Source organism: Stylophora pistillata, chromosome 13 (assembly GCF_964205215.1).
Source record: "Stylophora pistillata chromosome 13, jaStyPist1.2, whole genome shotgun sequence".
NCBI lineage: Eukaryota > Metazoa > Cnidaria > Anthozoa > Scleractinia > Pocilloporidae > Stylophora > Stylophora pistillata.
This window is the reverse complement of record NC_142531.1, coordinates 6,941,928-6,969,845: the sequence shown is the minus strand read 5'-3', so window position 1 is coordinate 6,969,845 and position 27,918 is coordinate 6,941,928. Positions and strand designations below refer to the sequence as shown.

Below are 27,918 nucleotides of genomic sequence, written 5' to 3'. Positions count from 1 at the left end.
AAAGAAAAAAACAACAACAACAACAAACCAACAAAAATAGGAACAGAAACAAATAACTTCATGTTCCATAATCCCCACTCCACCCCTTACTTTTCCAAGGGGCCGACCATTTAACTGTTGAGGGGGAGGGGTGGATGATTTCTGGTCATCAAGACATTTTTTATCTAGCAATCTGCTGGGCAGGATATTTTTTTCCGTTCTAAATGCTCTTTTTTTTTCTTTTACATTTGGGCTGCATGCAATTTTTTTCTTCCAACAAGCGCTTGCAGGAAATTGTTTTCAAAATCACCCCCCTCCCCCTCGAGTTAAATGGTTGGCCCCTAACTAAACGATGTCTAAGCTGTCAAGATTATCACCACACAAACAAGACATAGACCTTTATTCACGTTACGTGACTTTTATTAAACAACGATGACACAATTGTATTTCTAATTTTTTCAACTACACCAAGACTAGAAGACTAATTAAGAAGACTTCCTCGATGACTAGAAAAACATTTGGACGAGAAGGAATTACGAACTTAAGCAAACGCAACGATTCCAAGAAATCAAATGCAAGCAAAGGCTGGCGCGGAAAATAACTCGCGCGACACAAACCAAGACGGGCACCTTCTCTTTGCTGATCGCCTGCCTAAACTATTCTTTTGTTCAAATTGAACACTAATTCATACTTAACGTTTATCCTAGCCAAGCTAACCAAAACATGTGTTTGCTGAGCTCGTAATTCCTCGAAAACAGTATTGCTCTCTAGCCAACAGGTTATTTCCAGCACAGAGTTGATATTTCCAGCCTGTAAAGCGAGCACATCTAACGTTTGATCCAAATAAGCCCACTGTAATTTTAAGACAGCTCTTTAAGACTGCTTGGTGACGTCAGGGCTTCCGAAGTGCTAACGAATACCCGAGCTTCTATCGATAAGCCCTGTTTCTACAGAGTTGACGTATAGAACTTCACTTGTTTTACAGGCTGAGTCTGGAAGTAAGAAGATGATTTAATGACCCAATTGAAACGAAAACATTTGACCAGTCATAAAATTAAGGTGGCCAGCCTTGTGAAGAGGATTTTAAGTAATACACGGAGAAAAAAAGTTTATCCTCAGCCATCGTCTCCAAATTAGAGTAAAATTTTACTCATCAAAGAAGAGTTCGTTCAATTCCAAATTCCTCCCCAAGGAAATGGTGAGCTACTTACGAACAGGTCTTTCGTAACATTTTCTTTACAAGAAACCTAATTACAATACCAGAAACCAAAATCTGTACAAGAGAAAAAAATACAGAAAAAGGCCCTTTGGAAACTATCAAAGAAATATAGTTTGGAAACTATAAACAATTTAGATACCATACTATTAGAAAAATTCTGTAACATAAATAATTCTTTTGCTAATATTAATGTTCTGTTTCTTTTTAACATGAACAAAACAGTCCTAATAATCAGATCAGTCAACATCTAAGTTTGTTTTAAGCCAACTTGCTCATACAAACTGCTACAAACAAAACCTCGGTCATACCAAAAAATCATCAATAATCTGACTATAACAGAACGTTTGATGTAAGACTATGAAAAATAGAAGTGTGGAGTTAATCAGGGTTATTCACAAGGCTTGAAAAATTAATAAAGGTTTGCCTCTGGGCTGTGTAATCTTAGTATTTTTCCTCACCGATCTCTGCCGATTTATTTTCTAACAAATTGGAAAATTTTCATTTTAACTAACTGGTAGTGACTAGATTACTTTACAAGTATTTAATTTTTAACTTATTTTTACTGACAAAAACTCCTTCTGCTCTCATTCAATACTAACTTCAATGCTACAAGTGTTTTCTCACCACTGTTGTCTAGAATGCAAAAATGTTACTAACTAATCAGCACTGGCTGAAACAAAGTTCCTAGCAATTCTCATGAGCAAGTTGGTCTGTGGAGGTAAATACTTAGTCTCAATGGTGCACACAAATTACGAGCCTGCTACTTCAGGATGCCTTCGCCCACCATTCTCCCGTTCCTGAAGGGTTACAAGCTTCTCAAAGCATGCATAACACACTCTGACTGGGTCATAAAGTTGTTCGTCTGGTAGCGGTAATCTCTTCTCAGAACATGTGCCACAAAACACTAGACCACAGTTCCTAGGGAAAAAAATGACTAGTTGATAAAAAAGGTCCTGTATACTGCAAATCTATATCATATTATGAAGCAAATTGCAATTGGGTGTGGTAGTACTCATAACAGCATTCACAACAAATAAGAGAATCACAAGGAGCCCATAAGTCCTCAGAGTAAAAAAAAGGCCAACTAACCAATGGACAGGAAAACCCCAACAATTGGTTTTACATCTGATTGGTTGGCAGATGTGGCAGTGAGTTTTGAAATGTGGGGGGAGGGGTGTGGGGGAGGGGGCAGAGGGAAAGGGGTATCTTTCACCTAAGCATGCGCATACAACTCCAATTTTCCAAAATGTCCTTCATGTTGTTTGTTAGCACAAACAAATGTCTGTGCAGTCTATGCAATTTCAAACGTGTCCACAATGGATCTGTGACTTACTTTCGTTTTTCCCCTGCACAGTCTAAACTCTTTCAGCTTAGTATTTGATTGGGTTCCGGAGACAAAATTAAATCATGTCTAATTTCCTAGATGTGCTGTCTGGTTTAAAACAGTTTTACAACACATTAATTTGCCAGGTGCTGATGTAAGGATTTGGGAAAAGATCACAAGATTGAATATTTGGCCATTGTTTGTGCTGTATGCAGATATTTTTTGGCACCAAAGTGTGGAGGGGGGGGGGGGGGCTATGGCCTCCTCTGCCCTGTTGCCTAAGGGGGTAGAGGAACCAATATAATCCTGCATCACTTTTCACATTCAAATGACTAAATGAATGTGTTATTTTCATTCTTATCTACAGCTCAGTATTATTTACTGAGTTTTAACTTTGGTCAGACAAGAGTGCTCTCATCATCTGGTCATACCAGCTCCCATACATTTAAAAAGAACTCTGCATTAATCATAAATGCATTGAACTACAGTCAGCTGCAAAATGCATATTCAAAGACAACAGCTCCATAACTACCACACATACCTACAATGATGTTTTCTGTTTGCCATCCAGAACTGTGTATCACAGTTAGCACAGCTGGTAGCAGCATGATCTGGGACCCAAAGTGTGGGCTGGGCCTCATTCTCATCCACTTGGATCCAACTTCCCTCATCAGCACTGCCAAGGGACAGAGGGGGTTGGTCCCCACTAACATTTGACTCTGGTAAAGAGCACTGCAAGTGAATTAGAGGAACATAGGAGTCAGACAGATCATTTATCAAACAAACATATATGCACAATGTTTGAGAAATAAACCAGATTTCAACTGGGGCTCATTCATTCGGCAGCACTTCACTCCGTGTATTAGCAATAACTGGAAGTTGAAGGGTTGTCACCTTTTTCCTATTATCTAATTATGTATTCAACTAAATTAGTCTTTCTACCTTCGACAACATTTTTAGAAGTGACAGAATTTTCTTTCAAAAGTGATGCCAAGAGGGCTTATTTGCATATACTCAAAGGAGAAACAATTATGCCCGCCATTGTGAAAGGGATCTACCGGTATTGCACTTGGTATTGTTAATGCTCAAAATGTAATTTCTTGGCTCTACATACCACTTCATCTGCAAGGTCGCTAGTCTGTCCCGACAGACATGTACCTCTTTCTCCTACAGCAGCCTGCCTGCTCTGCGTATCCAAAAGTTTTCTCTGTAATGACTCAATTTTAGCTTGATGAGCCATTTCAATCTGCCGTAGCCTATCCTGGACTGGATCAACAATGTGTGTCAAACCATCTACATCCAGATATCTTGTAAAGAGCTCAGATGAACTTGGTCGTAGTGTTGTTGTACTTGGTATTGTTTCTTGAACACTGCTGGTAAGTGTTGACTGACTAGATGAACTGGAGGGTGGAAGCCCACTTTCTGTACATTCCTTTATCTCTTCATCGCAAGAAATATTTGCAGAACATTTTGAATGGTCCTCTATCATACACTTGGATTCATGAGATTCTTGTGGTTGCATATCATCCACTGAATTTATTTCTCCAGCTGAGAAAACTTCTTCATTGGTCTCACCAGCCAAAAGTTTTTCTGACAAGGAATTTTCTCCATTGTCACTGATAGCCTCATCATTTGGCTCAAGAATGACTGTAGCTGTACTACTAGACATGCTGCTTTCAATTTCACTAACACAGTCTTCACATGAAACAACTCCAGCTGCACATGAATCTGTAGTGCTAAGATAAATACTTTTAGAATCACACGACTCTGAGTCACTAATGTCCTTTGTTGTTGATTTACTCTCAGAAAGATTCTGTGATAAGGTTGTCCTACAGTTGTGACAACTCTTGGATTTGACAGCTTTGTCTACACCAAACTCTTTACTATCATTTTGAAGTCCTTCCTGATTTTCAAAACAGTCTTTACATATTAGACTTCCATCAGATTTTGACTCAGAGATGTGAGTGGTTGCTAAGAGTCTTTCATCTTGCTCCATACTATTGGGAAAAACAGGTGAAACAGGGGTAACGCATGCACTGCTCACAGAGTCCCCATAGTCACTGGTGTCGTTACTCTCCATAAAGGACTCTGCATAAGGCGTGGGGAGTGCTGTATACACAGTTGACCACAGCTGTAAGCTGCGAGGTTCATGGGAAGCTTGAAGAATCTAATTGATCGGAATTATAAGTCATAATCAGCTTCAAATCTCATATGTGCCTCAAAATAAATCAACAACAAAACAGAGATAGAGTATAACTTTCACTGTAGCAAAGAAACTTAATAATTCTGAAACTTTTCTGAAAGATGGTCTTGGAAAATCACTTAGTTGGTGAAAAATTTTTCACATATGTGTCAAGTCATGTAGAAAAGCATGTCAAGTACATGGCACATACAAAAAATTTTCATTCCACACTTTACCTGTTCAGACAAAGAGGAGTATAAGTAGTTCTTCAACTCCTTTCGTCTCAATTTTAGGAAAGACCAAACTGAGAATGTTCTCCTGGGAACATTTCCTTTAAGGCGTTCATTTTCACTGTTGCAGAGGAACGTTCCAAATAAACAGGAATACACATGGTGGGCCAACTTTACCTGAAGAAAAGGTACATAAAGGAAATATTCTTAATGCTTAACTCCCAGAAGTGATTAACATGTAACTTCTCCCTAAAACATCTACACATCATCCAGCAAACAGGTAATGAGAATACTCAAAACTTATCAAGCCGAAGTTGTTATCTTCATCCAATACCAAACTACTTACAAGGAAATGTGTAGCAGCTAAAGGGGAGAATTAACAATCAGATCTTGGGGGGGAGGGTCAAAACAGCGTACAAAACAGATAACATGCCAGAAATTACACCAAGATCTGAAAAAAGTTGTTCATTTTGGAAAATAACACAGCAAGATCATTAAAAAACATCTCAGGACCACTCAGTAAGAATTGAATATGTTTTGCTGGCTATTTGAATAACCTGTTTAACCTCAGCTGAATAGAGGGAAAAATTCTTATAAGTGCTTCATTATGCCACCCATCGGGTTACCACCATGTGAATAGCAAAAGATTTTAGCTTTAATTTGCAGTGTGAATTACCTATTTGTCAACCTGTGTCCAGCGATCATGTAGCGAATTGTAATGTTTTTCTTCATGTTTGCACAATGGCAACATTGGAAAACTTGAGTACAGAGTACAGTTCTAAGGAGAGTACTGAGATAACTAGGAGTTGCCAGATTTAACCTTACCAAAAAGGTTTCATTAAACTCAAATGAGCAAGGAAACTGCCTAGTGAGTTGGTGCACACAATCAAGCCACTGAAGGAACACAGGGCATCTTTGGTTCTCATCAAGATTGTGTCCATGGCCACACCTATCAGCAAAACGATGGCCAAACTCCAGCCACTCACGTGTCACCAATACCTGAAAGCCCTACAAGGAAAGAAAACAAGATCATGCCTAAGAATACTCCTTGCAAAGATCACCATGGTGAAGGATAATGACACTCCAATGAAAAATTAAGATATCAATCACAAGTCGTTTCTAACAGTGGGTTAAAAGCAAAATTGAAGTGAGATCTTTTTGGGCAAGGCCTGTTACAGACATTGTTAGTTAAATCTGCAAAATCTCATGCCTTTCTGTTAAACACTCAATTTTCTTCTCTATTTTTGGTTATTACAGATTTTGTACCTTTTAGAAATGCTCTAAAAAAAGAGATAACAAGTGGAGTTCAATATTCACCCTAAGATACTCATGTTCTAAGCATAAGAAAAATTGAAATCACTGTTTTTAGGAATCTGAATGCCTGCTCTTTTAAAATTAGGTTTACTGCAAACAAACCATCATCTTGAATTTAACAAACACAATCTACACCAAAAGTAAGGGGAATTTCTAAAGGATCTCAATCTGCTTGGAGTCTCTCTCAAGCAAAACTTGAACTTTCATATTATACAATTTCAGTTAAAGCAATTTTTTTCTAATTGCAGTTCCCAACTGAATTTAAAGACATCTCTTTTAGGTTCACTTTCACCTTGAGTGGTACTAAATTCATAATTTCAACCTTTCAAAGATTTTATTGAGTTTCTGTCCTGATGTTTTTTACCTCAATTGTCCTGTAATAAGGGTCCAACATTAGCTCTGCCAGAGCAACAATCTGAGTGGTCCTGTCCCAGCCATCACTGCAGTGAACCACAACAGGTCTCTGCTCTTTGTGAATAGCATTCACAACAGTGTTGGTTGCCTTTAGCAAGAGTGAAATGTGGTGGAGCCACTGTGTCTTTTCCACACTGGACCACCAACTAAAGAGAATGCAAATATTTCAGTTAGATTTTACTATAACATCTATATCAGCTAACAAATGACAAGAAAATAATTTAATTTCTTTAATTTCTCCTTACAATATCACCCTTGAATCAAAAGGTAAGGTCATGAGAAGAGAGGAAATGATCACAAATTGAAGAAGCTCCTGATTGTTTATCAAATTATCTTTTTCAGTACCATAGGGGTTGTAATGGGAATAGTGTGGAGAATATGAAGGCTACTGCCAGGGCATAAAGGGTTTAATGACTTACTTGGGATTTTCTCTTGGACCTGAGCATAACATTCTTAGACTATGGAAGCTCTTTCTTATACTGTGGATGTTTGCCAAATTCATAAACAACACTTCACAACCTGGGTAGTACTCTATTAGAAAAAGGGTAAATTATAATCAATATGAGAAGATGTGAATAATAAATATATCACCCAACTTAAAATAAATCAAGCCTGCTTTCTGCTAACTAGCATTTATTTATATGTTTAAATTTGCTTTTTCTAGCTCTTCACAATGTGTTATGCATTAACCAAGAATATAACCTTTTATACTGAAAACAAGTCAATGATGAAATCTGATTATGTAGATGATTTGACAGATAATTTCTGGTGCAGTGTACTGTCATCAAAAAGTATCCCTAGAAGGTCTCCTGGCCGATGCATATTTACATGTCAGTGTGAATGGGATTTAAACCCTTTGACTCCCTGAAGTAATTGACAGGTAACTTCTCATTAATGCGTGGGTATATTAATAAACAAACATGTGATAAGAATATACACTGTTATCAGTTAGGGAGTGATTCCTGGATTTGATTAAATTCTATTAAATAATCTACAGGCAAATCCTAAGAAGCAAGGAGGGGGAATTGCTGATCAAATCAAACTTACCCTCACACTCACAGCCTCCTCCCTTGGCCCTGTTGACCACTGCGGCTGAATAGGCCCTGGCATCTATTATCAGAACCTTGCGCTGTCCAATGGCATCATTTGCTGCAACATCTTTACCCTCACCATCATTATCATCATCACTACTATCATGGACTACATCCCCATTGGGAATGGCATCTGTGTGACCATTTGTGTGATGATCCTTCAAACCCATCTCTTTAATGAGTTGCTTCTTTAAAGAAGCAGACACTGACTCTGTAGCACAAGCTATTCCTAAGGCATGAAGAAGGCTCTCATCCTCTTGACTTCGCCAACCAAACCAACCGACCTCTGGCTGACTACAGCGAGCTATAACAGCTCCATTGGTCATGTGCCTGTGGGGTGAGGAAAAACTGCACATAAATTGCCTGTCTGTGAAAACACACTTATAGAATAGTTAACGCCATGTTATCTTTTAGGTTGGTGTTTGAAAATTTACATCTAAAGATTAATTTCACCTTGAACTCTTACAAAGCCATATAAAGTTTGGGTGTATGTGATTGATTGGATAGAAAATTGGTGAAGTAAAGGAAAGATGTCTTCATGCCAAAAACAGTTTATGTAAAAAATATCGCCAGTGAAAAAAATCAACTCATTTGTCCTTCTTGTTCTCTATACAGAGCCACGCCACAATAATTTGAGCATTGCTAAACTGCCCTCGACATGATAAAACAAAAAGAGGAAAAAAAAAAAAAAAAAAAGAAAAAGAGTGACTGAGTATGGAAAAGCTGACGAAAAATTTACTTTTTCTTCCATGATGAAGAAACCATGTTACAGCCTCTTTTCTTACCTCCACACTACAGATGGAAACCTTCGTGATGTTCTAAACTTTGCTACAGCTTCCATTTCTTTGTCAGTAATTATGGCTGGCACAACATGAAGTTTTGGATAAGTGGGACACAACCTAAAAAAAAACAAAAAACAATGGAACAAAATGACTACTGACATAGCTTTTTGCATTTGTTTACATCAAAACTCCCGGTTTTGCCAAGTATTGAAGAAAGTGGGTGTTGACAGCATTCCCTACTTGAATGATGGAATAATAAAAAATAAAAAAACAGAATTTTGCATTTTTGCTACAACATTGATACCTAATGCACATCTTGCTTAAGGGACTGTCCATAAGAGCCCCCAGCCAAGCAAAACTGCTTGAGCAAACTTCACGAAACACCTAGGATATTGTAACTATACACTCCAAGGTCCTGCATGCATGTACTCTTACAAAACAATATAGCATCACCAACAATGAAACAAACAAACAATCTATATTTTATTACAGTGCAAGAATGCAGAAAATGTCCTGCTCTTTAAACAGATATTGTAATGAAAATACATTCACTCACTCAAACTTAGAGTTGATGTCTGTGATCCTCCATGCATCAATATCAAAGCCCATTCTTTTGACCTCACACATAAATGAATACTGCGTTTCATCTGGACAAGAATAGAAAAATGACATCTATTAATTTCTTCCAGAAGTTACACAACTACAGCACAATTGTAAAATATTTGATAATGCACAGCTTCAGTCATATTGAATTTTATGCATGACAAGTTATTTCAGTGTTTCCTCATACCCCATAGGACAAACATCATGGAAGGTCTCAAACTAAAAGCTGAGTTCCAGTCCTTCAATAGCAGCTTTTTGTTTTAAATGTATAGTATAAATGTTGGGTAATGGAAATATTACATTTTGTGAGTACATCATGGTTTTGGTAATAGCTTTAAAGTGCTTTTTTTTCAGCTATAGGCAAAATCAATTTTGATTTTCATTACAACTTATTCTTGGTCAAAAGTTGCTTAGGCATTCTGCTTACTTATAACCCTTTATCTCCCAAAAGTGATCTACACTTAGCTTCTCCTTGCAGTTGTAAGATGTTATCTTGCAAACGGGTGTTACAAACAAACATACTAATCTGCTTTAAGAATGTTCTTTGACTTAGGACCAAAGTCTCCTGACTTAGTAAAGGGGAAATGTATAGCAGTCAGAAGGCAAATACTAATTGAGCCTTGGGAGTTTTAGGGTTAATGACTACAGATAGTAATACTACAGGTGCGTGTACACTTGTCTCCAAAAGAACAACCATTCAGAAGGACAAAATTCTGCTTAACACCTACCTGCTACACAGAAACTGGTAAATTCATCCTTCTCCGTGGAGCCTGAGTAGTCCATGCACCATGCATAAAAGGCAAAGGCAAACAGATCTTCAAGGCGCGACACAGGACAGATGTACTTGCTAAGACGGTTATACCAGTTAATGCACTGATCACTATTGTCAAATAAAATCCTGTAAAAGAGGCAAAGGAGAAAAATTGGTAAACCTGTACCATTGGGAAAACATTCAACACACAGATTAGGCCCCAAGCCAAAAGTAAGGGGTAACTGAAAAAAAAGTTGGTTTCAACCAAATACATTTTGGTCCATTAGAACATTGGTATACAGCGGCAAACACTTAAAGGGTTGGCCAAACCCAAGAAACAGGTTTCTGTTAAGAAGAACCAAAACTTAATGGTATGATTCTGTAGGGATCAAGATTTGAAGTCTGGGAGGTTTCCATATCCTGGTCAGCTTGGCCCAAACATTTACCTTTCAAGAATTGTAATTTAATAACCACACTTCGAAAAAGATCAAAGATTTCAGTTAAAAATCAAGTTGAATGAATAAATCACTGGATAAAAACTTAGCTGCATTTGTTTCACCTTCATAACTTAAAACATCCTATGACAAGGTGACATGCAGGAAGCATCTGATATCATGGATGCCCTTAATAAATTAATCAGTATTGCAAATGTACAGGGAATTTAAGGCAGAGTCTCACCTATATGACCTGGCATCCTTGCAATTGACATCTATCAAGACAAGATCCTTCATTTCAAGAGACTCTATCAACCGCAAGGGAATCTGAAAAAAAAAAAAAAAAAAAAAAAAAAAAAAAAAAATTAGAGAATACCAACAACAGAAAGGGAAGCTCATATCAAAGGAACCAATTTTTTTCTTTATCAGAGCAATAAAATTTATGGTCAATTTGATGTCATACCACTGAAATGGGAAGAGGACAAAAATCTTGTGCATGACTGCTCGAATTTCAGTGATGAAACTATAGTTAAGAGAAATAACTTTCTTTGAAAACAAAATGAACTCATCGCCTGATTCTGTTATTTCGCCTTTGTCCCTCTTTGTTTTCCTAGTAGAAGTTGTTAATCTAAACAATTATTCATCTATAATTCATCTCAGAGCTAAGAGTATAGGAATTGTAAGGCAGATAGTCCGCAGAACTGATATTTAGATTTGGGTAAAGAGTACAGTATAAAGGTGCCTGTAAAAAATGGAATTCAGTAAGAAAATTGAGAACTTACATTCACAAATGAATCTTTGAAACAAATAAAGAGACGAAAGTTGGAGAGAGCAAATGTGGCATCAGATGTCTTCTCCAAGCATTCCACACTTTCTCCACATAGTTCAGGAAAAGGTACCTGATCAGCATCTTCTATTGTAGAGAACAAACATAAAGATGAAAGAAAAATAGACTTACTTAAAACTTTTTAAAGGAGGATGGGTTATTAACAAAATCTTCCGAGGCTTTTGCAACACAAGAAAGGAAAAACAGGCAAACAAAATGGAACAAAAGTGAAAGACAGCGATAATACAATGTATTAGAGAGTATTTTTCATGAACATCTTGTGGCTTTTCAAGCACAAAGGGAGCTCAACATTTTGTATTTCACATTTGTGAAGAAAAATTTGAAAAGAGTACCATATAACCCCATACATTAATTATGCATTCCACTTCTTTGTCTTTCACAACAAAACTTTAAAAACAAAGTCTACTAGTCTGAATGCATAATTAACACATGGGGTTATATGGTACTCTTGCCAAAAAATTTGATTGGTCTGAGTCAATGATTGCAAATCTATTTTATACGCCACAACTTATGGTATTTCATTCCTCCCTCAAACTAATTACTAATATAAGAAATTAAGCAAAAAGTTACCAATATGGCAAGTTCATGACATGTGAAATTAAAGATATATGCATTGCCATCTTGAAATCCTTTGTTTTAAATAATTAATTAAAACAGATGAAAATACAAACAGACTATTAATACAATCAAGAATGTTCAAATTTGGAAACAAATATTCCAAGTCAGTTTGCTTTATGTGTTTAGAAGTTCAGTTCTCAATTTGTACATGCCCAAACAGGCAAAACTGAAAAATGAAAATGAAACTATTTGACACAATTTTATCATAGATGATAATCTCTCTGACCTGGGGGAATTAAAACACGACCTTTTGACAACGGTTATAAGCGCCATTAAATCATCACCCCATATCAAATATTGAAGTTGTATCATTTATAGGGCATGATGTTCTAGTACTTTAATACGACTTCAATTTCTTCCTAAACATTTCAAATTGCAAAATGTAATCCTCTGACGCCAACAAAGTCAGAGAAAATTTAATGCATTGTTAATGTACACCACGACAATTAATCTGACAGTCTTCAAACGCTCGATGACTGAGCCTGATACACGGAAACTAATTACCGTCTACAACGTCTGAGTAGAGATGCGCAGTTTGATTATAAAGACGATTATTTGAATGCAAAGTAAAGTAATGGATAAATGGAACGAGTTTAATCCGGCCTGAACTAGTTTAAAGGTTAACGCAAATAGAAGGCCCGAGATAAGCTACCAATAAATTTGTAGTCTAGACGGAAATGGTGAAAACTATTTCCACCTACGGCTTGATTAGCATTTCTAAACGCGAGTGAATCATAAATCTGTAAAACCATCGAAGTAGATCTACAAGTGACTATTTTCTGGATCTTGGGTTTGAGATGACACAGCACGAAACTTGGCACCAACCTGAAGCGAGCGTCTTCTTCGGGAAAAGCTCACTTGCTTGCACGTAGACCATACTGGAAGGCTGTTCGACTTGCTACAAATCGAAAATTGGATCAGTCCAGATATTGAATGCAAATAACGAACGTACCCTCTGCGTTTACTATTCTTACCGTAGCCATCTCCTGCACTTTTCTTCCAGGAAATTGCTTCGAGAAAGTGATGAAGAAGCGTTATTCTAAGAGCTGAGGATGCTGGAATATGGCTAACTTCACGTCCTAACTTTGGACAGAAGATCGAGCAGATAACCGAACAAAAGTTGCTTACAATTATCCTGAGTATCGTTCACAACGACAACGGCTGTTCGAGGTTGATTCATGCATCAATAAATCGTAAAATACTACATTATCCTCCAAACCTCTTCCAAATTTTCCCTTGGAAGGTGTGGACGTCAACAGAACAGGGAATGAAAATAAATGATGTCATTTTTAACCAGCGATAAACCATAATATGCAACGACACCCTCCAAAATGACCAAATATGGTAGTAGTAAGAAATACGAGACAGCAAGGACATGAACAGGGTATGTTAGCGGTCTTGCAAGAAAGAGTATGTGTTATTTGAGAGTAAAGATGGCGTCGATGAACTGCTAGTCGGAGTTACATGTGAATCTGACATTGCAAAGTATTTCTCCAAATTCCACTCGTCTTTCTTTGAATTCTAATAGACCTTGTGGTCGAAAATGAAACGTAGAAGAACGCGCACGCCTTCAGATGTAGGTAGTCCTTCGCAGGAGAAGAGAGTGGTGACATCCCCAACCAGCTCGAAAACTACCGCCGCTTCTGCTTCTACTACAACTAAAGATAGTACTTCTAAATCTTCAGATAGTCAAAATGTTACAAATTTAGAGGATGCAGAGGTGGAAAAAAGAAGTGCTGCCGCTGATGTTGCTTCGTTTGAGAAAGGAACTGAGGAAATCAGAAAGCTTGTAGCAGAAATTCAGAAGCAAAAACTCGAGGTGAGATGTAGAAAAGGACATATAAAAACTAATCGTTTTGTACAATAGGCCATTTCACAGTTGCCTACTTGGTTGCCAAGCCTTTGATTTGGAGCGAGGCTGAAGGTGACTTTGTTGTGATAGAGACAAGTATCTAGTAACAAGTAATTTACATCTGAAGAGCAGCAACATCTGTATCATAAACAAGGTCACCCTTAGCCTCACTCCTGTTCAAAGGCTTGGCAACCAAGCACACAACTGTGAAATGGAGTATTGACTGTCTGGTCACAGGAGCAGCAGTTGACGATGAAGGGCTAACGCTCGAAATGTCAGCTTTTATAATCGTAACGGTGGCCAATTTACCATGTCAACTTTGTTGATATATTCAAATTATTTTGATGACAGTGTAATCTGCAAGTTCCTTAGAAGAGGTCTTATTGGTTAGAATGACTGACGTTTTGTCTGAAAGAGGCTATCATAATTTATCAGATTCAAGTCAAACGACTTCCTTTCAGGTTTTCGGAAATCAATCATTGTTATCGATAGCATTTCTTTTCAGGACTACCCTCTACTGAGGATCGCACTCTGCAATCGACAGATCAAGTTGTGTAGTATAGACCACTTTCATAAATGGCTGTCAGATTAATATTCTTTTGTTTAAATTGAAATTAGCCCTTCTGGCCTCATTCTACAGTATAATATTCAAAAGAGTACATTATCTCAAGTGAGGCCAGAAGGGCTAATTTAAATTTAAACAAAAGAATATTAATCCGGCAGCCATTATGAAAGTGGTCTATGTTGTTCATAAAATTGAGATGATGAAGACAAAAGGATAATTTACAAATGTTCTTGAACATTAGAAACTCTGATTGAGCCTAGATCCTCTAAGTTTTCAAGAATCAAGGATTATAAATCAAGGATTGGCTTTTTAAAGGACTGTCATTTGTTAGGAACAGTCTTGTGACAAAAAACAGACTTCAATAGTAGATGATACAATCACAAGTTTTTTTCTTTCTTCCCTGTTTCTGTAGATATCTCCAAGTAAAACTTTGAGATTGATTGTGTAATTCTACACTTAAAGGTTCAGGATCTAATAACTTCTGATCAAATTCCATGTTATGCAATGTAATGCAGTAGTCTGTGTCACTAGCATCTAATTCCTCCTTTTAAAACCACCCCTGAATCAAACATCAAGGTCACAAGAATAAAGGAAATGATTGCCAAGAAAAGAAGCTCTTGATTGTTACACAAATTCTCCTTGTCAACACCTTAGGAAACGTATCAAGAACGTTTGGAGAAATTGCTTACTGATGTTAGGGTGTAAACGGTTAAAACAGTCGACTCAAAAGTCAGAAACTTGAATGAATTGGAAGTGGCATACCTGCTCCTGTTCTGAATGGTTGCCATTATTATTTATCATTAATGACATTGTCCTTTGATTGGTTTTAAAGCTGTGCACTTACATAGTAAGTTCAATCATGGTTTTCTGACAAGCTTGATCATGCCCAGGGAGTTAAGTTATGGCCTTTATCCCTCGGACCAGTTGATAGAGCTCTCTGGTGGCTTTAGTGACACTGATGTTGAGAATGGTAATGTGGGAATATTTTTGTCTTCATCAGGATTCAGATGTAAGTGAGTCCAGGATAAGGTGCACTCTCCTGTTTACAATCTTAAAAAAACTCAACAGACTTGCACATATGCGATGCAAGAAAGCTAGAGAGAGAACTCAAGAGGTTAGTGAACACCACTAGTTAGCTACAGTATTTCAGAATTTAACTGTTGAAACTGAAATATTTCAAACTCCTACATGTATCTCATGCCATAGCAAAAAAAGCCAGTTAGGTGGCCAGAAAGCTAGTTAGTTTCTCGAAGATCCTGTTACCCTCTAAATTTCCAACCCAAAGTAAAGTGTGTAGCGAGTGACAACTGTGCTAGTGGCAAAACTTTTCTTTTCTAATCGGTTTAAGAAAACAGTGAAAAAAGCTTAACTTCTATCAATTTGTGTGTTGATTTCTTTTAGCCCATTGCTAGTGCAGATCATGAAAATATAGCAGGCCCAACTTGATTATGAAAGTTTTATTGATGTTAGAACAAAAACTTAGCTTCTGTAAAGTTAATGTTGTTGGATTGTAGAAGTTTATGAAGTTCACCTTGCTTTCAGTGCATCCAGTTATTTGACAAAAATTTACAAGCCGGTAAAGAAACTAATAAATCTATGAATAACTTATCAACCAAAAGTATATTTGTTCACCTGTGCTGTAAATGAGCTTTAATTTTTTCCTATTCCCACCTTCAGTCTAAACAAAAAGTGGATAGTCTTCACCTGCAGTTACAGAACCTTCTCTATGAAGTGATGCACTTGAAAAAAGAAATTACAAAATGTCTTGAGTTCAAGTAAGTAAATTTTTTTTGAAAATGTTTTAAAATTTTTTTTTCCACCACACTCTCCTTTTTGGGATCATTTTGGCCTCATTTGTGATAGGGATGGTGAAGTGGTTGCCATACTGGACCCCTAAATCAAGAGAGCCAAGACACTAGCCCTTGCCAGGGAAATTGTGTTGTGTTTTGGGAAGACAGTTCACTTTCACAATACCACTTTTTAAGTCTGAAGTATAGATGAGTACTGGCAAACTTCAATGGAAACTTTATAAATGCTTGGAAGTCATCCATGAAGGTGTGGCATTCTATCCAGGAGGAGAAGGAATACTCTTAGTTGCGTCATGTTATCAAAACCCACTAGGATGGGCTCTGGCCATAATGGTTACATGACTGGGAAGGCTTGACAGTAACATTTGGGGCCAGCACCTGTTCATCAACCCATAAAATGGGGCGATTTTTGTGAGCTCTTAGGGTTGAATATCCATGCTATGTTGTTATGCAGTGTGAAAAAAAAAACTTTAATTTACCTCTATGCTCATGTAGTAGTGCAGGAATGTTTAACAGAAATCTGATCAAATTGTAACCGTTGGTTTATTCCTGTAAAGTCAAATCCAGTAAGATTTGCTCTAATCTTACTGGCCTTGATGAATTTGAAACTATCTGACTGTATGAGTGGTTCTGATTTTACCCCAGACTTTTACCACTTCTAAACTGAATAAATTTCTCTTTGTTTGAATGGTATTAGGTCAAAAGACGAAGAAATAGAGCTGGTGTCGGAAGCTGAATTTTTTAGGGATGCTCCAAATGAAATATCCAGACCTGTAAGTAGCCAAGTTGGGATTGGTTTAAGTTTTGCCTAGGTGGAGAGGGTGGCAAAAGTTTACTAGATCAATCAAAGACTGTTGTGAAACCAAATTATTAACACTTTTGGCTCTCAATTGAAAACTGCTTATTAGTAGAAACCAGGTTTTAGTATAATTATACTCAATAAATAATTGCTTTTATTGCTGGTATGTATTATAATTATTTAGGCCAGTGACTCTGGGATTCCTGTTAAAGTTAACAAAATATTTTTTAAGGATGTTACCAAAGGAGATTCTCATAAATTGATGTTGGCAAGACTTGACTGGGAACTAGAGCAGAGGAAAAGGTAAGGTGGACCCTTAACCCTTCAACTCCCAGAACTGATTATCATGTAGTTTCTCCCTCTGACATCCATACATTATCTAGCAAACAGGTAATGAGATTTACTCAAACTTATCAGGTAAAAGTTGTCATCTTGATAGAACACCAAATTCCAACAACTAGTTTACAAGGAAGTGAGTGGTGAGTAGAGGGGAGAATTAACAATCAGACCAGGGGAGTCAAAGGATTAACTTCTTCTGGCATAAGTAGTATCTTAGTCAAGGAAAGTGGTGCCATTATGGAAAACTTAGTAAAAAAAAAAACTTGGAATGCTGGCCTAATATAATGTTAAAACAACTTATTTTGAAAAGCAGTGTAGAAAGCAATGTTCAATTTTTTAAGTTTTTGAGTGATTTTTTTTAAGCCATTGTGAAAGGGATAAGGCAACAGAACTGAAAAAAAAAATCAAGTGTTTTGAACAGGTACTTAATGGAATAGGTCATTCCTACTGACTCATGATCTGCATGTGCAAAACACATTTTCCTTTATTTGGCATTTGTGCATTCTTTTGTGTTGTCTTTAGGTTTTCCAGTGTCTCTGTCCCCTTCTCTCCTTTCAGAAGTTTCCAACTCATATCATTGTCTTTGTTTCACAATATTTCTACTGAATAAGTCAATTTCAGTATTATTGGTGCCAAAAGGAAATGAATCTGGGCTTATGGGACTCAGTTGGGTACATGTACAAGTCCCAAGAGTGGCATAACATTCTAGTTTAGGGTTTGTGGTTTCTTCCCTGAGGTATCAGTGTACCCACCCTCCTTTTGGGATGTAGGCTTAAATATTTCCTCTCTCCAGATGGCAACTGACTGCCTTTCCTTAAACCTTTCCTTTCCTTTGCCTTTCCTTTAAGTTTTAGGATAATTGTTTGAACTAATAATTTGTTTCCTTTTTTTCTTACTTTTCAGGTTGGCAGTGCAGAAAGAACAGTTTCTGAAAAAGAGAGAAACACTCTTGAAAGAAATTCACACCAAGAAAGAATTTTTGGACAGTCTACAACCAAGATTAGAAAATATCTTGAAGGTAAGTGGTGGGTATCATTCATGAAATTATTAGAATGCTCAAATTTTCATCCTCATAAGAATCTTCAAGGAGCACCTCTCCGTTTGCTCTTCAGGCCACACAACCTGTTCAGGAGTACATGAACATGCCACTGGATGCTCAGCGAGCACAGCATGAAACAGCACGATATCTCCCCCAGGCCCTGTACATTTTGTATGTCCAAGCATCAGCATACAATGAGGCTTGTGATCCTCATATGGAAGTCAAGATTCTTGGTGATTTAGATGTTGCTAAAGCTGCCATGGAAGCTAAACCTGTTGTTAGAGGTTTGTTGTCAGCTAAGTGGTTAGTAGTATTGCCAGTCTACCTCAACATTATTGCACAATTTTTTGTAGAGTCACAGGTATATTTTTTTATTTGCAGACATTGACAGTGATTCAGATCAGGAAAACACAGAAGGACACAAAAGGGTGCGACCACAGTACATTTTATATCTATATTTGCAGACTGATACTTAGAGGGGTTATGGCACATTACAAACTTCTTACTAATGTTAGTGTGAGGGCTGTACTGGGGAATATATTGGCCTAAAGTCATGGCATTGTGGACCAAGTGCACCAAGGTCTGTACAAAAACAAGGGAGGGCCAATATTCCCCAGTGCAGCTCAAGAATTTGTTGGTTGGTACTTTATTATATAACACTCAGCTCTATGTGGAAATGGTCATAAGGAGGTCACCATGGCAGCTGAGCTGCAACCCTCCTCCAGGAACCTGTCATTAGAACCCTTGCAAACTACTGTGCGGGGTGAATACTCAACCAAAATGAAGGGGAAGGGATGGAAACAAAGCAAGCAAAGTAGCAGGGCAATTTTAGTAAATTCACCTGGCTAACACTGGGCTAAAGAATAGCCCAGGATTGGTATGGCTGGAGAGCTCCTGTAGGTGGCCTATGCTGCAAAGGCAATGATGAAGACGATGATGACTTGGCTATGCCCCTAAAGCACTCTCCCAAGTCCTCACAATACATTGGTGAAACTTCTCTACTGGCTTGGTTTTAACCTGTCCAAAGTATTTAAAAGGTTTATCGTCATTGGAAGGTCACAGGAGGGCTTGTGACTTGCCTAAATGGAAAAAAGAAGAGTGCATTAAATCTGTTTTCTGTTTAGTCGAAGCATCGAAGAAAAAAAGAAGAGGCCCGTTTGGAGGAGAAAAGGAAATTGTTACTCAAGAAGCATCCTCTTCAAATCCTAATACAAGTTAAGTGTAAAGGTGAGTTTTATGCATTGCCACCACATCCAGAAAGAATGTAGTTATACAGTATTGCCACATTTTAGAGGGTTTTGCTACAGCTGTTATTGGAAAAATAATTGTTTCCACTGAGCAAGGATGTGTGTAATCCTAAGGAGACTGAGAAAAAAATGGCCTGAATATTGTGTTAGATCCAGAGTCTAGAAGTATCCTAAAGAAACTACTTTCACTTTTTTAGACTCTCCACCAAGTTTGGGTTTTGGAATATTTGATTTACTGGTCGATCTGATTTGTTTCAATTATTTTCCCACAAACTTTACTTTTTTTTCTTTTCTAGACAAAGCGACACTTGATTTGTTGTTCTCCTTTTTGCCAACATTCAACACTGTTGTGGTCTCACCATCACTGACTTTGAATGAAGCACTATCAGAACCAGTGTTGGCAAATAGGTAAGCACTGGACTTGTAAAGTGTCATGAAGTAGTGAAGATTGATTTAAAGCGTTCCTTCCTTTGTACTCTCATCCTGCCAAGGAAACATGTTTCTCACAAATAGAGAGAGGCAAAGTGTGGGTTTAGTAGTGTGAATAATATTCAGTTGCACTTACTTGCCTGCAGCATACGTGTTCAACTTTTTGGTTATGTCCAGCCAACTTGCAAACAGACGTATACTAGTGTCAACTTGTGATATGCATTTATTTTTAGTGCGCTTCTTTCCCCTGATTCACTTTTAATCAATCTGTTTCCTGGTGATGATGGAAACACAGCTCCAAACACTTCGAGCTTGTATCAGCTTTCAAAAGTCGGGTAAGAAAGTTTTATTCTATTAGCTTTATGGCATATCATGGTGACAGGTGATATATATATCTTATTAACCAAGCGCGAGGGTCTAACTGGGAGAATATCGGCCCTAGGTCTTGACAGTACGGACCTCGCTGCACTCGGTCCGTACAAAAAAGACCGAGGGCCGATATTCTTCCAGTACGGTCCCGAGTAAGCTTGGTTAATAAGAGATTTATTATACGACTGAAGTTCAAAGGGACACAAGTGCGGTATTATTCGGGACCATTCGGGACAGTGCCCGGTCCATTACTAAGAGAATATTGCCCAGCAATAGAGCATTTTGATTGGTTGATTTTAGTTATTGACCCTCTGACTGCCCGAGTCGTGTAATACTGGATAAAAGAGGCTGCCAAAAAAATTGTTGCAGGGGGAAACTTCCAGTCTCCAAGCAGCTGCTCTTTAGGAGAACGCACAACACCTGGGTGCGACATCTCCGGTAGCCCGTAGCCTCCTTCGCAGACGTTCTTTGGGCTCGTCACGCAATCTTCCTCTCCCATGAACGTCTGCTGAAACGAATGGGTTGTTTAATTAGACCAATCACAGCGCGCTTCCCGATCAAGGCAGCAAACTTTGAACCTTGACAAATTTTTTCTTGTTGACATGATGGTGTTTCCTGGGCATTTTTAGCTAAGTGCTTCCACCGAGTATATCATAACTTTCGCCCATTGTTCGATCATTTTCGGCTTTAGAAGAAGTAGAAGTTGTGGGGGATTGTTCAAATTTCAGTGATTTCGCTGCAGATCGTTGCTGCAGTTGTAAAGCTGTTGTAGGTTCGATCGGGACGTCAATGTTCTCAATGTCCCTGTCCTTTTCAGCGGAATTTCGACGTGAGCGTTTCGTTTTATTTGCTACTTTCTTCAAGTCTTTTTTTTCTCATCCTGAAGGGATCGCAGATTTGTTTTAGCTTTTTCAAAACGAAGTAACCGCTTGTAGCACTTATTGTGTTATCGCAACGAAAGAAAAAACGCCATTTTTTATCGTTTTGAAAGACTTTGCCGATTAGTTTAGAGGAAGGTTTGCGTGTTTGGTGTTGAAATAGACCTCGAGGGAAATTGATCCGGGCTACCAAGTTGTGTTTCGGGCTGGTAAATTTTAGAAATCACGAGCCCGGTGGCTAGTAATGCAGGTAGCCAAGTGTCGAACCCTGCAACACTCCCAAGTGATGTGTGACATCCAAAAGGACTGTTTTTTGTTTTGCTCAGTGAAATCGAGCTCAATCACTTTGTTATGGACAGTGTTGTGAGTTGCTGTGAATACTGCTCTGCATATTGTTTTGAAATCATAGATTCTGCCCCCAAAAAATTTTATAACATAACTAAAGTAAAGCGCGCGCTCTGATTGGTCAATTTAGCGTCCCCTATTTGCCCATGGGTGTACGCTGCTGACGTGAGCAAATGCAAAGACTATTTTTCCCCGCGCGCTTGTTTTTTCTGGTCGCGTAAGATTTGTTAAATAAAAGGGAACTGTTTCGCTACAATGTATGAATGTTATGTTATAAAACAAATGGTAAACACCACAGCGTACACTATTGAGTTATGGATGCACGCGGGAGGTTGCTAAGCACGAAAGAAGCGTAAGAGTCGCTCGAGGCTGTGGCTGTGGCCTCGAGCGACTCTAGCTCCTTTCGTGCTTAGCAACCTCCCGCGTGCATCCATAACTCAATAGTGTACGCTGTGGTGTTTACCATTTGTTAATTACAATAACTGGAAAAAGCCAAGATAAGCCTAGTTAATTCTTAACCCCTGACAACTTAGCATCATTATTCAGCTCATATTCTCCATGCTCTTCTCTATACATTTACTTTGGTGCTGACAAGGAGAATTTGTTTAACAATCAGAGCTTCACAGGTTGGCGATCATTTTCTCTACTCTCTTGTCGTAATTAATGATTCGGGAGTGTTATTGTAAGGAGAAATTAGATGCTGGTCACTCTTCACAGCTTTTCAAATTATTTTGTAACTAAGGTAGGGTGGAAGATATATGTATCTTATTAGACGTTTTGTTTTGTAGTATCGCTGAGTATTTTTACGAGTTGCGCTGTGTTTTGACGAGCCCGTAAGGCGAGTCAAAATACAAACAAGGAGTAAAAATACTCAGTGATACTACACAACAAAACGTCGAATGGGACATTTATTATCCAACACGCCAAATTGCTATCTCAGTGCGGACGAATTTCGCGGATGTTTCTGGCGTACAAATATCGCGTGATAATTGTACTCGTATCGCGCGTTATTTGTACTCTGCGAAGCAAAGTTGGACAATAAATTGAAATATGAATGATTTGCTATCCGTTTTTAAAGTTGTAAAGTTAAGATGATGCAGTCTAGAAAATAGTTTATTGCTTTTGTTTATAAGATTTGACCTGATTGTCTTTTTCAGAATTACTACTTTTACAGATTTTGTCCGTTTTGTGGGTAAACCTTATATGTGGGTTCAACGGATTTGTGGGTTGGACTTTTTGGCTGAGGAACTACATGTGAGAGGAATTCACTATTTTTATATATTTATTAGTTTTGAAACAGTACGTTTTGCAGTACTTTGAAACGCTGTGCATGGGTATCCTTCACTTAACTGGTTTTATGTACATTTTTGTGGCAGGAAGTTATACCAAAGTCATCCGTTAGTTTGTCTCATATGGAAGCGACCATTAAAGCCGTCAAAGCAAGAATCTTAGCCAGACTCGCTCTGCAACAACAACTGACCTCCTTAGGTAAGCTTGGATAAGAAAAACTTCGGAACTACTCGGAAAATCTTCGTCAAGGTGTTCTTAAAATAATGTCCCGAGTTTTACTCTCCAACCAGAGATAAGCTGGAGCACTCGAGAGTACACCGAAGGCTCTCACATCGTTGGATACGTTTGTATGTGAAAGGTTATGCTTTGACACGTTCTTGGAGTTCGCTTTGGTTAACCAAGGCAATGCCGTGTTTAAACTTGATTCATTTGTTCCGTTTTTGTTTTATTTAAACAGCTGTGGGTTTGACAATCTTCCTTTTTTTTCTTTTTGCATTTTCAGAAAATTTAACGATTCCAGGAAATAAGAACGCTCTACAGATGTTTCCCACCAAGATTTCAGCCAAGTTGACCTCCTGGCAACCTGCAACGTTTGAAGAATTTCAGGTATGAGTGTTACCTTCAGACGGCGATTATTTATGTTGTCCAATATTATGCAGTTCAGGCATGCTAAAGAAAATCTCTTTTCTAGGAAAAACCGGAATTCAAAAGACTAATTGAAGAAGGTTTCGTACAAGAAAGTGACATGCTCTTCCAAGCTGTGTTTGAAAGAAGCAAAGGTAGGCTTTTGTTGTGAATAAGGTGGTTATTGTTTTTCTTAGTCTTCCACTAATATCATGGCCTGCTTTTTTTCTCCAGTTCAACTCGGGGTCTCAGTGGTTTTGTCCCAAGAGTATCCGACAACTCCGCCGCTTTTCTCCCTCGCAGTGACGTGTGGAAAGACAGTGATTAGAGACAGCCTCACGAAGGTATACATCAGCTTTCATTTCCTTGGCAAGCCTGCATGAGTTCACTGATACCCCTTGCACGTAAGCATAATGCAAACTGTTGCCATGATTGTGCTTTTGAGTTTTGATGAAAAATATAAGGTTTTTTTTTTTCAGGCAATTGAAGCGGAAGTGAATGTATTCTACCCGGAACTAACAGAGCACGACTCTTCTTTAAATCTGTTAGCCAATCAGCTTCGCCGCTTACAGGTTTGTAACACAACACATCCCCATGGGCCTTGTATACGACACGAGTGCCCCACCCTCCCCTTCCTCCTTCTTCCTGTTTTGACTGCTACAGCGATTAATAGAATTGCTTCTCCCCCTTGGATGTGATACGAGTCCCTACTCCCAGAATTTCGTCAAGTTTCCTTGCCAATTCACTGGTCCCCATTTATACTCCTGCAGCTGTGCGACAGTTGGGTGCCCTGCTTAAGAACACTCCACAATTGTCCCGGGTTATAGATATAGTTGATAAGTTAATGGAGTTATTGCATTGATGGCTGTTTGAGGAAAGAAATCGTCGTACGTCTCTTTTTTTAAGAATGAACTTTCGATGTCTCCACGTAAGAAAACCTGCTCAGCGTAAAGTGGCGGACTTATTTAAAGTTTCCTTTGATTGTGAATGTAATTTTGTACATGTTAAAATTATTGAAATCGATTTCTAGTCTAGAAATTAATATGTTACATCTCCTTAGACTTTGTTTTCAAAAGAAAACTAGCCAAATGATCCCTCAAGTGTTTAGAGTTCGCTTTGAAATAACTTGTCTTGTTTTTTCATATCAAATTTATCAAGATGATCATCGGAGTCCTTTTCCTTCTAGATGGTTGATCACCTGATAATGTAACCTCAATGTGTACTTAAGGGAAAAGGTTATCATTTGTGGTATTTCACTTTTGAGTTCGACAAAACTTTTCCAGACTAATCGCAGTATGTCACATCGTTTCAGATGTGTCTTGATGTCTATCTGGAGTGTGGAAGTCTGAACGATGTAGAAGGTGCAGAAAAATTTGATCGTGAAAAGTTTTTTCTTCGCGTAAAAAAGTAAGTGTTCAGTATGCTAGCATTTCTGATTCAACTGTTTGCGACCACGGTGGCCCACAACTGTCACAGCGAAAAGAAATCGCTTACGGCGAAAAGAAATCGCTCGCGGCGAAAAGAAATTGCTCGCGGCGAAAAGGAAAACTCAGAACGCCTGGGTGGGGATTGATTCGAGTAGGCTCGGATTGCATTATGGGTTGAGGTGCAGCACGCCATCTTGGAGCACGATGTTTTGCAGCACCTGCGGGCAGTGTCCACGGAATGAAGACAAGTTTTGCTCTCAATGCGGCAAAAGTATGGGATTTGAACTTACTTTACCACTTGTTTCTGAAAATCTGGTGTTGGCTTAAGTTTAGAATGCCCGGTCACTCATTTATACAGGAATAGACATGCCTTTATCTTTTAACACCTCAACCCATGATGCAATCCGAGCCAACTCGAACCAATCCCCACTCAGGCGTTTTTTAGTTTTCTTTTTCGTCGTGAGTAATTTCTTTTCGCCTTGAGTAATTTCTTTCTACCGTGAGTAATTTCTTTTCGCCATGAGCAATTTCTTTTTGCCGTGAGTAATTTCTTTTTGCCCCGAACAATTTCTTTTCGCCGTGAGCAATTTCTTTTCACCGTGAGCGATTTCTTTTCGCCGTGACAGTTGTGGGCCACCGTATGCGACAGTAACCTAGTTCCAATTCAATTTTGCTTCTTACATGCTGAGATTTACAATGTGAAGTACTATCGTTCGTGTCTCCGATTGGACGAACGATGTAGTTTCACAGTCTGTCGCTTCCAGTCTTTGAGATGTGTCGGTCAGTAAGAAAAAATCTCAGTATTTATAAAATATAGACATCATACCATGGAAAGTGCTTGAACGATTTTTAGTCACTCGTTGCGATGCATCAAAAAACTTACTCGTTCGCTGGGCTCACTGGTTTTTTTTGTTTTGTTCGTTTGTTTGTTTTTTCAATGGATCGCAACTCGTGAATGGAAATCATTCGTACGCACTTTCCATGGAATCATCTCTATTTCTCTCTTTTTTTTATATATATGTAGTTTAAAGTTAAAAGTCCTGAACTTCAGGAAAGATCAAATTTTGGGAACTACGATGAACTAACTAATGCGTCTTGGAAACGGTATCAAATAATCAGAAACACGCAACTTTTAACAATTTTATAATCACGTCTCCTTAAGGTACATGTAGAAAGTGCCCTTTTTCGATGAATCCAACGTGGTCGCATCTCTACGTAGACCGTTAAAGTTCCCCTCTTCTTAGAAAGGAAGGCTTTTTATTTGACGGGGGCGAACTTGTTATGATGGAAGCGAATTGGTGAGGGGCGAACTTGCAATGGGACGAAACTTCCATAAACCTTCTAAGTGATCTGACTGGCCATCCCAGAAATCGATAAGTCCTAGTGCGCTTTTTTTTTTTCGAAGGAAATTTTCTAGGAGCGCTGTATCGACTCGAGATATCGTGATTTAAGATATACTTGTACACTTAGTTTTTTGCCTTACCGTTCGCTGTATTATCTTTGTAGGGGACGGGATCGCGGGTTACCTTTGAAGTACGACTCAAGCCAAGGACTTTTCACCCAGAGATAGCGATACTTAAAGAATCAGGCTTTTAAAGGCTTTAAAACGTGTGTGCAGAGAGAACATCCTAGCGCTAGGGAATCACATACATGGCGCAAGGACGCAGCTCGTCTACTTTTAGATGGTTCTTAATTAAATTTTACTTCGCAACAATTGTGTGATATTTTCTCCCGTTTTGTGTTGTTTATGTTCAGAGGGTCAGTATCGTTATCATTACCGTTTAACCCCTGAGCTGACCAGCTTCTAATTTCTCTCTCGCTGTTGGAACTGTCCGAAATCGTACGAGACCCTGGAAAATCAGATTGGACATTTCGAAATCAGACTGACCTGTGTTTACTTACACCTCTATTTTCTTACCTCAGTCTGTAATAAAAGGGACCTTGAGGACGAGAAAATCAATCAGCTGATCCTCTCTTGCCGTGTCATGTCTTCTCCAGAATGGAAGACTGAATAATATACTAAACAAATTTCAGACAATCCATTGCAATTACATCCAGTCGTAGCATTTTCGTATCACGCTTCCTTCTTTAGGTTCCATCCTTACCGAAAGACTGTTTGAACAACACTGTTTGCCACCCTCGGAATGTTCTCGTAAACCGTCTCCAGTATTCATTTTCGCGGTCTTATTTAGTGCAGCCCCTACCATATCCCTTGAAAATTTTGGATTTCTTTTGCAAAATGTTTTTCCACCTTTCACCCAACCCTTGCTTTTTAAGGGTGAGGAATAACAAGTATTATATATATATCTTATTAGACGTTTTGTTGTGTAGTATCGCTGAGTATTTTTACGAGTTGTGTCGTATTTTGACGAGCCTGTAGGACGAGCCTGTAGGACGAGTCAAAATACAAATAACGAGTAAAAATACTCAGCGATACTACACAACAAAACGTCTAATAAATTATTTATTATCCAACACGCCAAACTGTTGTTTTTGCGGGCGAATTTCACGGATATTTATTTACAAGAGTGCGTGACAGAAGTATGCGAAGCGGAACGGAATTGGCGCGTTGTTGTGTTACAGTTTCTATTTTCTTCTTTGAATGAAGAAATTTTCTGGTCGTCAAGCTGTTTTTCTTCGTTCGATTCGTCAAATGAACTTGGATCTATATTTGCCAGCCATTCTGACTCTTCGTCGTCGGAAATATGATTGAAATTGTCCGCCACTTTTTTTTTTCGTAAGTACAATCCAATTCTTCGCTTGTGCGATGCGAGAAAACCAGTTTAACCGGTACCACAACAGACGAGTACAAATGCCGCGTGATATTTGTACTCGTCTATGGCGTTATTCGTACTCGCCTAGGTGCAGTTGGATAATAAGTTAAAATATTGCTCATGGCAAAACGAAATTACTCAGAGCAAAAAGAAATTACTCGTGGCGAAGAGAAATTTCTCACTGCGAAAAGAAATTACTCACGGCGAAAAGAAATTGCCAAAAGAGGTTATTGCGTGTAAAATTTGAACCTCAGCTATTGCCATAGTTTGAACTCCCTATTAAAGGCTTACAATAAAATATTTTCCCTAAATCAGTTTTGTGTAAGTGGTCCTAACGGGTTAGAG

General features: G+C 38.3%; 2 protein-coding genes across 7 annotated transcripts; one reads left to right on the top strand and one right to left on the bottom strand.

Annotated features, from left to right (window-relative positions):
• Positions 1-371: 371 nt before the first annotated feature.
• On the bottom strand, positions 372-13,057 carry LOC111344849 (phosphatidylinositol-3,5-bisphosphate 3-phosphatase MTMR3). Of its 6 annotated transcripts, none has more exons than XM_088743074.1 (16): positions 12,917-13,054; positions 12,763-12,798; positions 12,614-12,686; positions 11,106-11,236; positions 10,568-10,650; positions 9,867-10,036; positions 9,092-9,182; positions 8,539-8,652; positions 7,710-8,083; positions 7,082-7,193; positions 6,613-6,808; positions 5,760-5,942; positions 4,941-5,111; positions 3,637-4,689; positions 3,064-3,254; positions 372-2,116 (listed from the first exon to the last, which is right to left on the bottom strand). In XM_088743074.1, the coding sequence occupies exons 2-16, from the start codon at positions 12,769-12,771 to the stop codon at positions 1,948-1,950; spliced, it is 3,120 nt and encodes a 1,039-aa protein (XP_088599200.1). In that variant the 5' UTR covers positions 12,772-12,798; positions 12,917-13,054; the 3' UTR covers positions 372-1,947. The 6 variants fall into 6 exon arrangements, with proteins under 6 accessions (XP_088599200.1, XP_088599202.1, XP_088599203.1 ...); XM_088743076.1 differs by having other exon boundaries at positions 11,106-11,233; XM_088743077.1 differs by lacking the exon at positions 12,763-12,798 and having other exon boundaries at positions 12,917-13,057.
• Positions 13,037-26,513, top strand: LOC111344850 (THO complex subunit 5). Its single transcript, XM_088743081.1, has 19 exons — positions 13,037-13,607; positions 15,206-15,319; positions 15,883-15,980; positions 16,711-16,786; positions 17,045-17,115; positions 18,055-18,169; positions 18,264-18,474; positions 18,572-18,618; positions 19,315-19,417; positions 19,734-19,845; positions 20,100-20,201; positions 22,616-22,712; positions 22,835-22,946; positions 23,251-23,354; positions 23,440-23,527; positions 23,607-23,716; positions 23,852-23,944; positions 24,685-24,779; positions 26,306-26,513. The coding sequence occupies exons 1-19, from the start codon at positions 13,332-13,334 to the stop codon at positions 26,367-26,369; spliced, it is 2,088 nt and encodes a 695-aa protein (XP_088599207.1). The 5' UTR covers positions 13,037-13,331; the 3' UTR covers positions 26,370-26,513.
• The last annotated feature ends 1,405 nt before the right edge of the window (positions 26,514-27,918 follow it).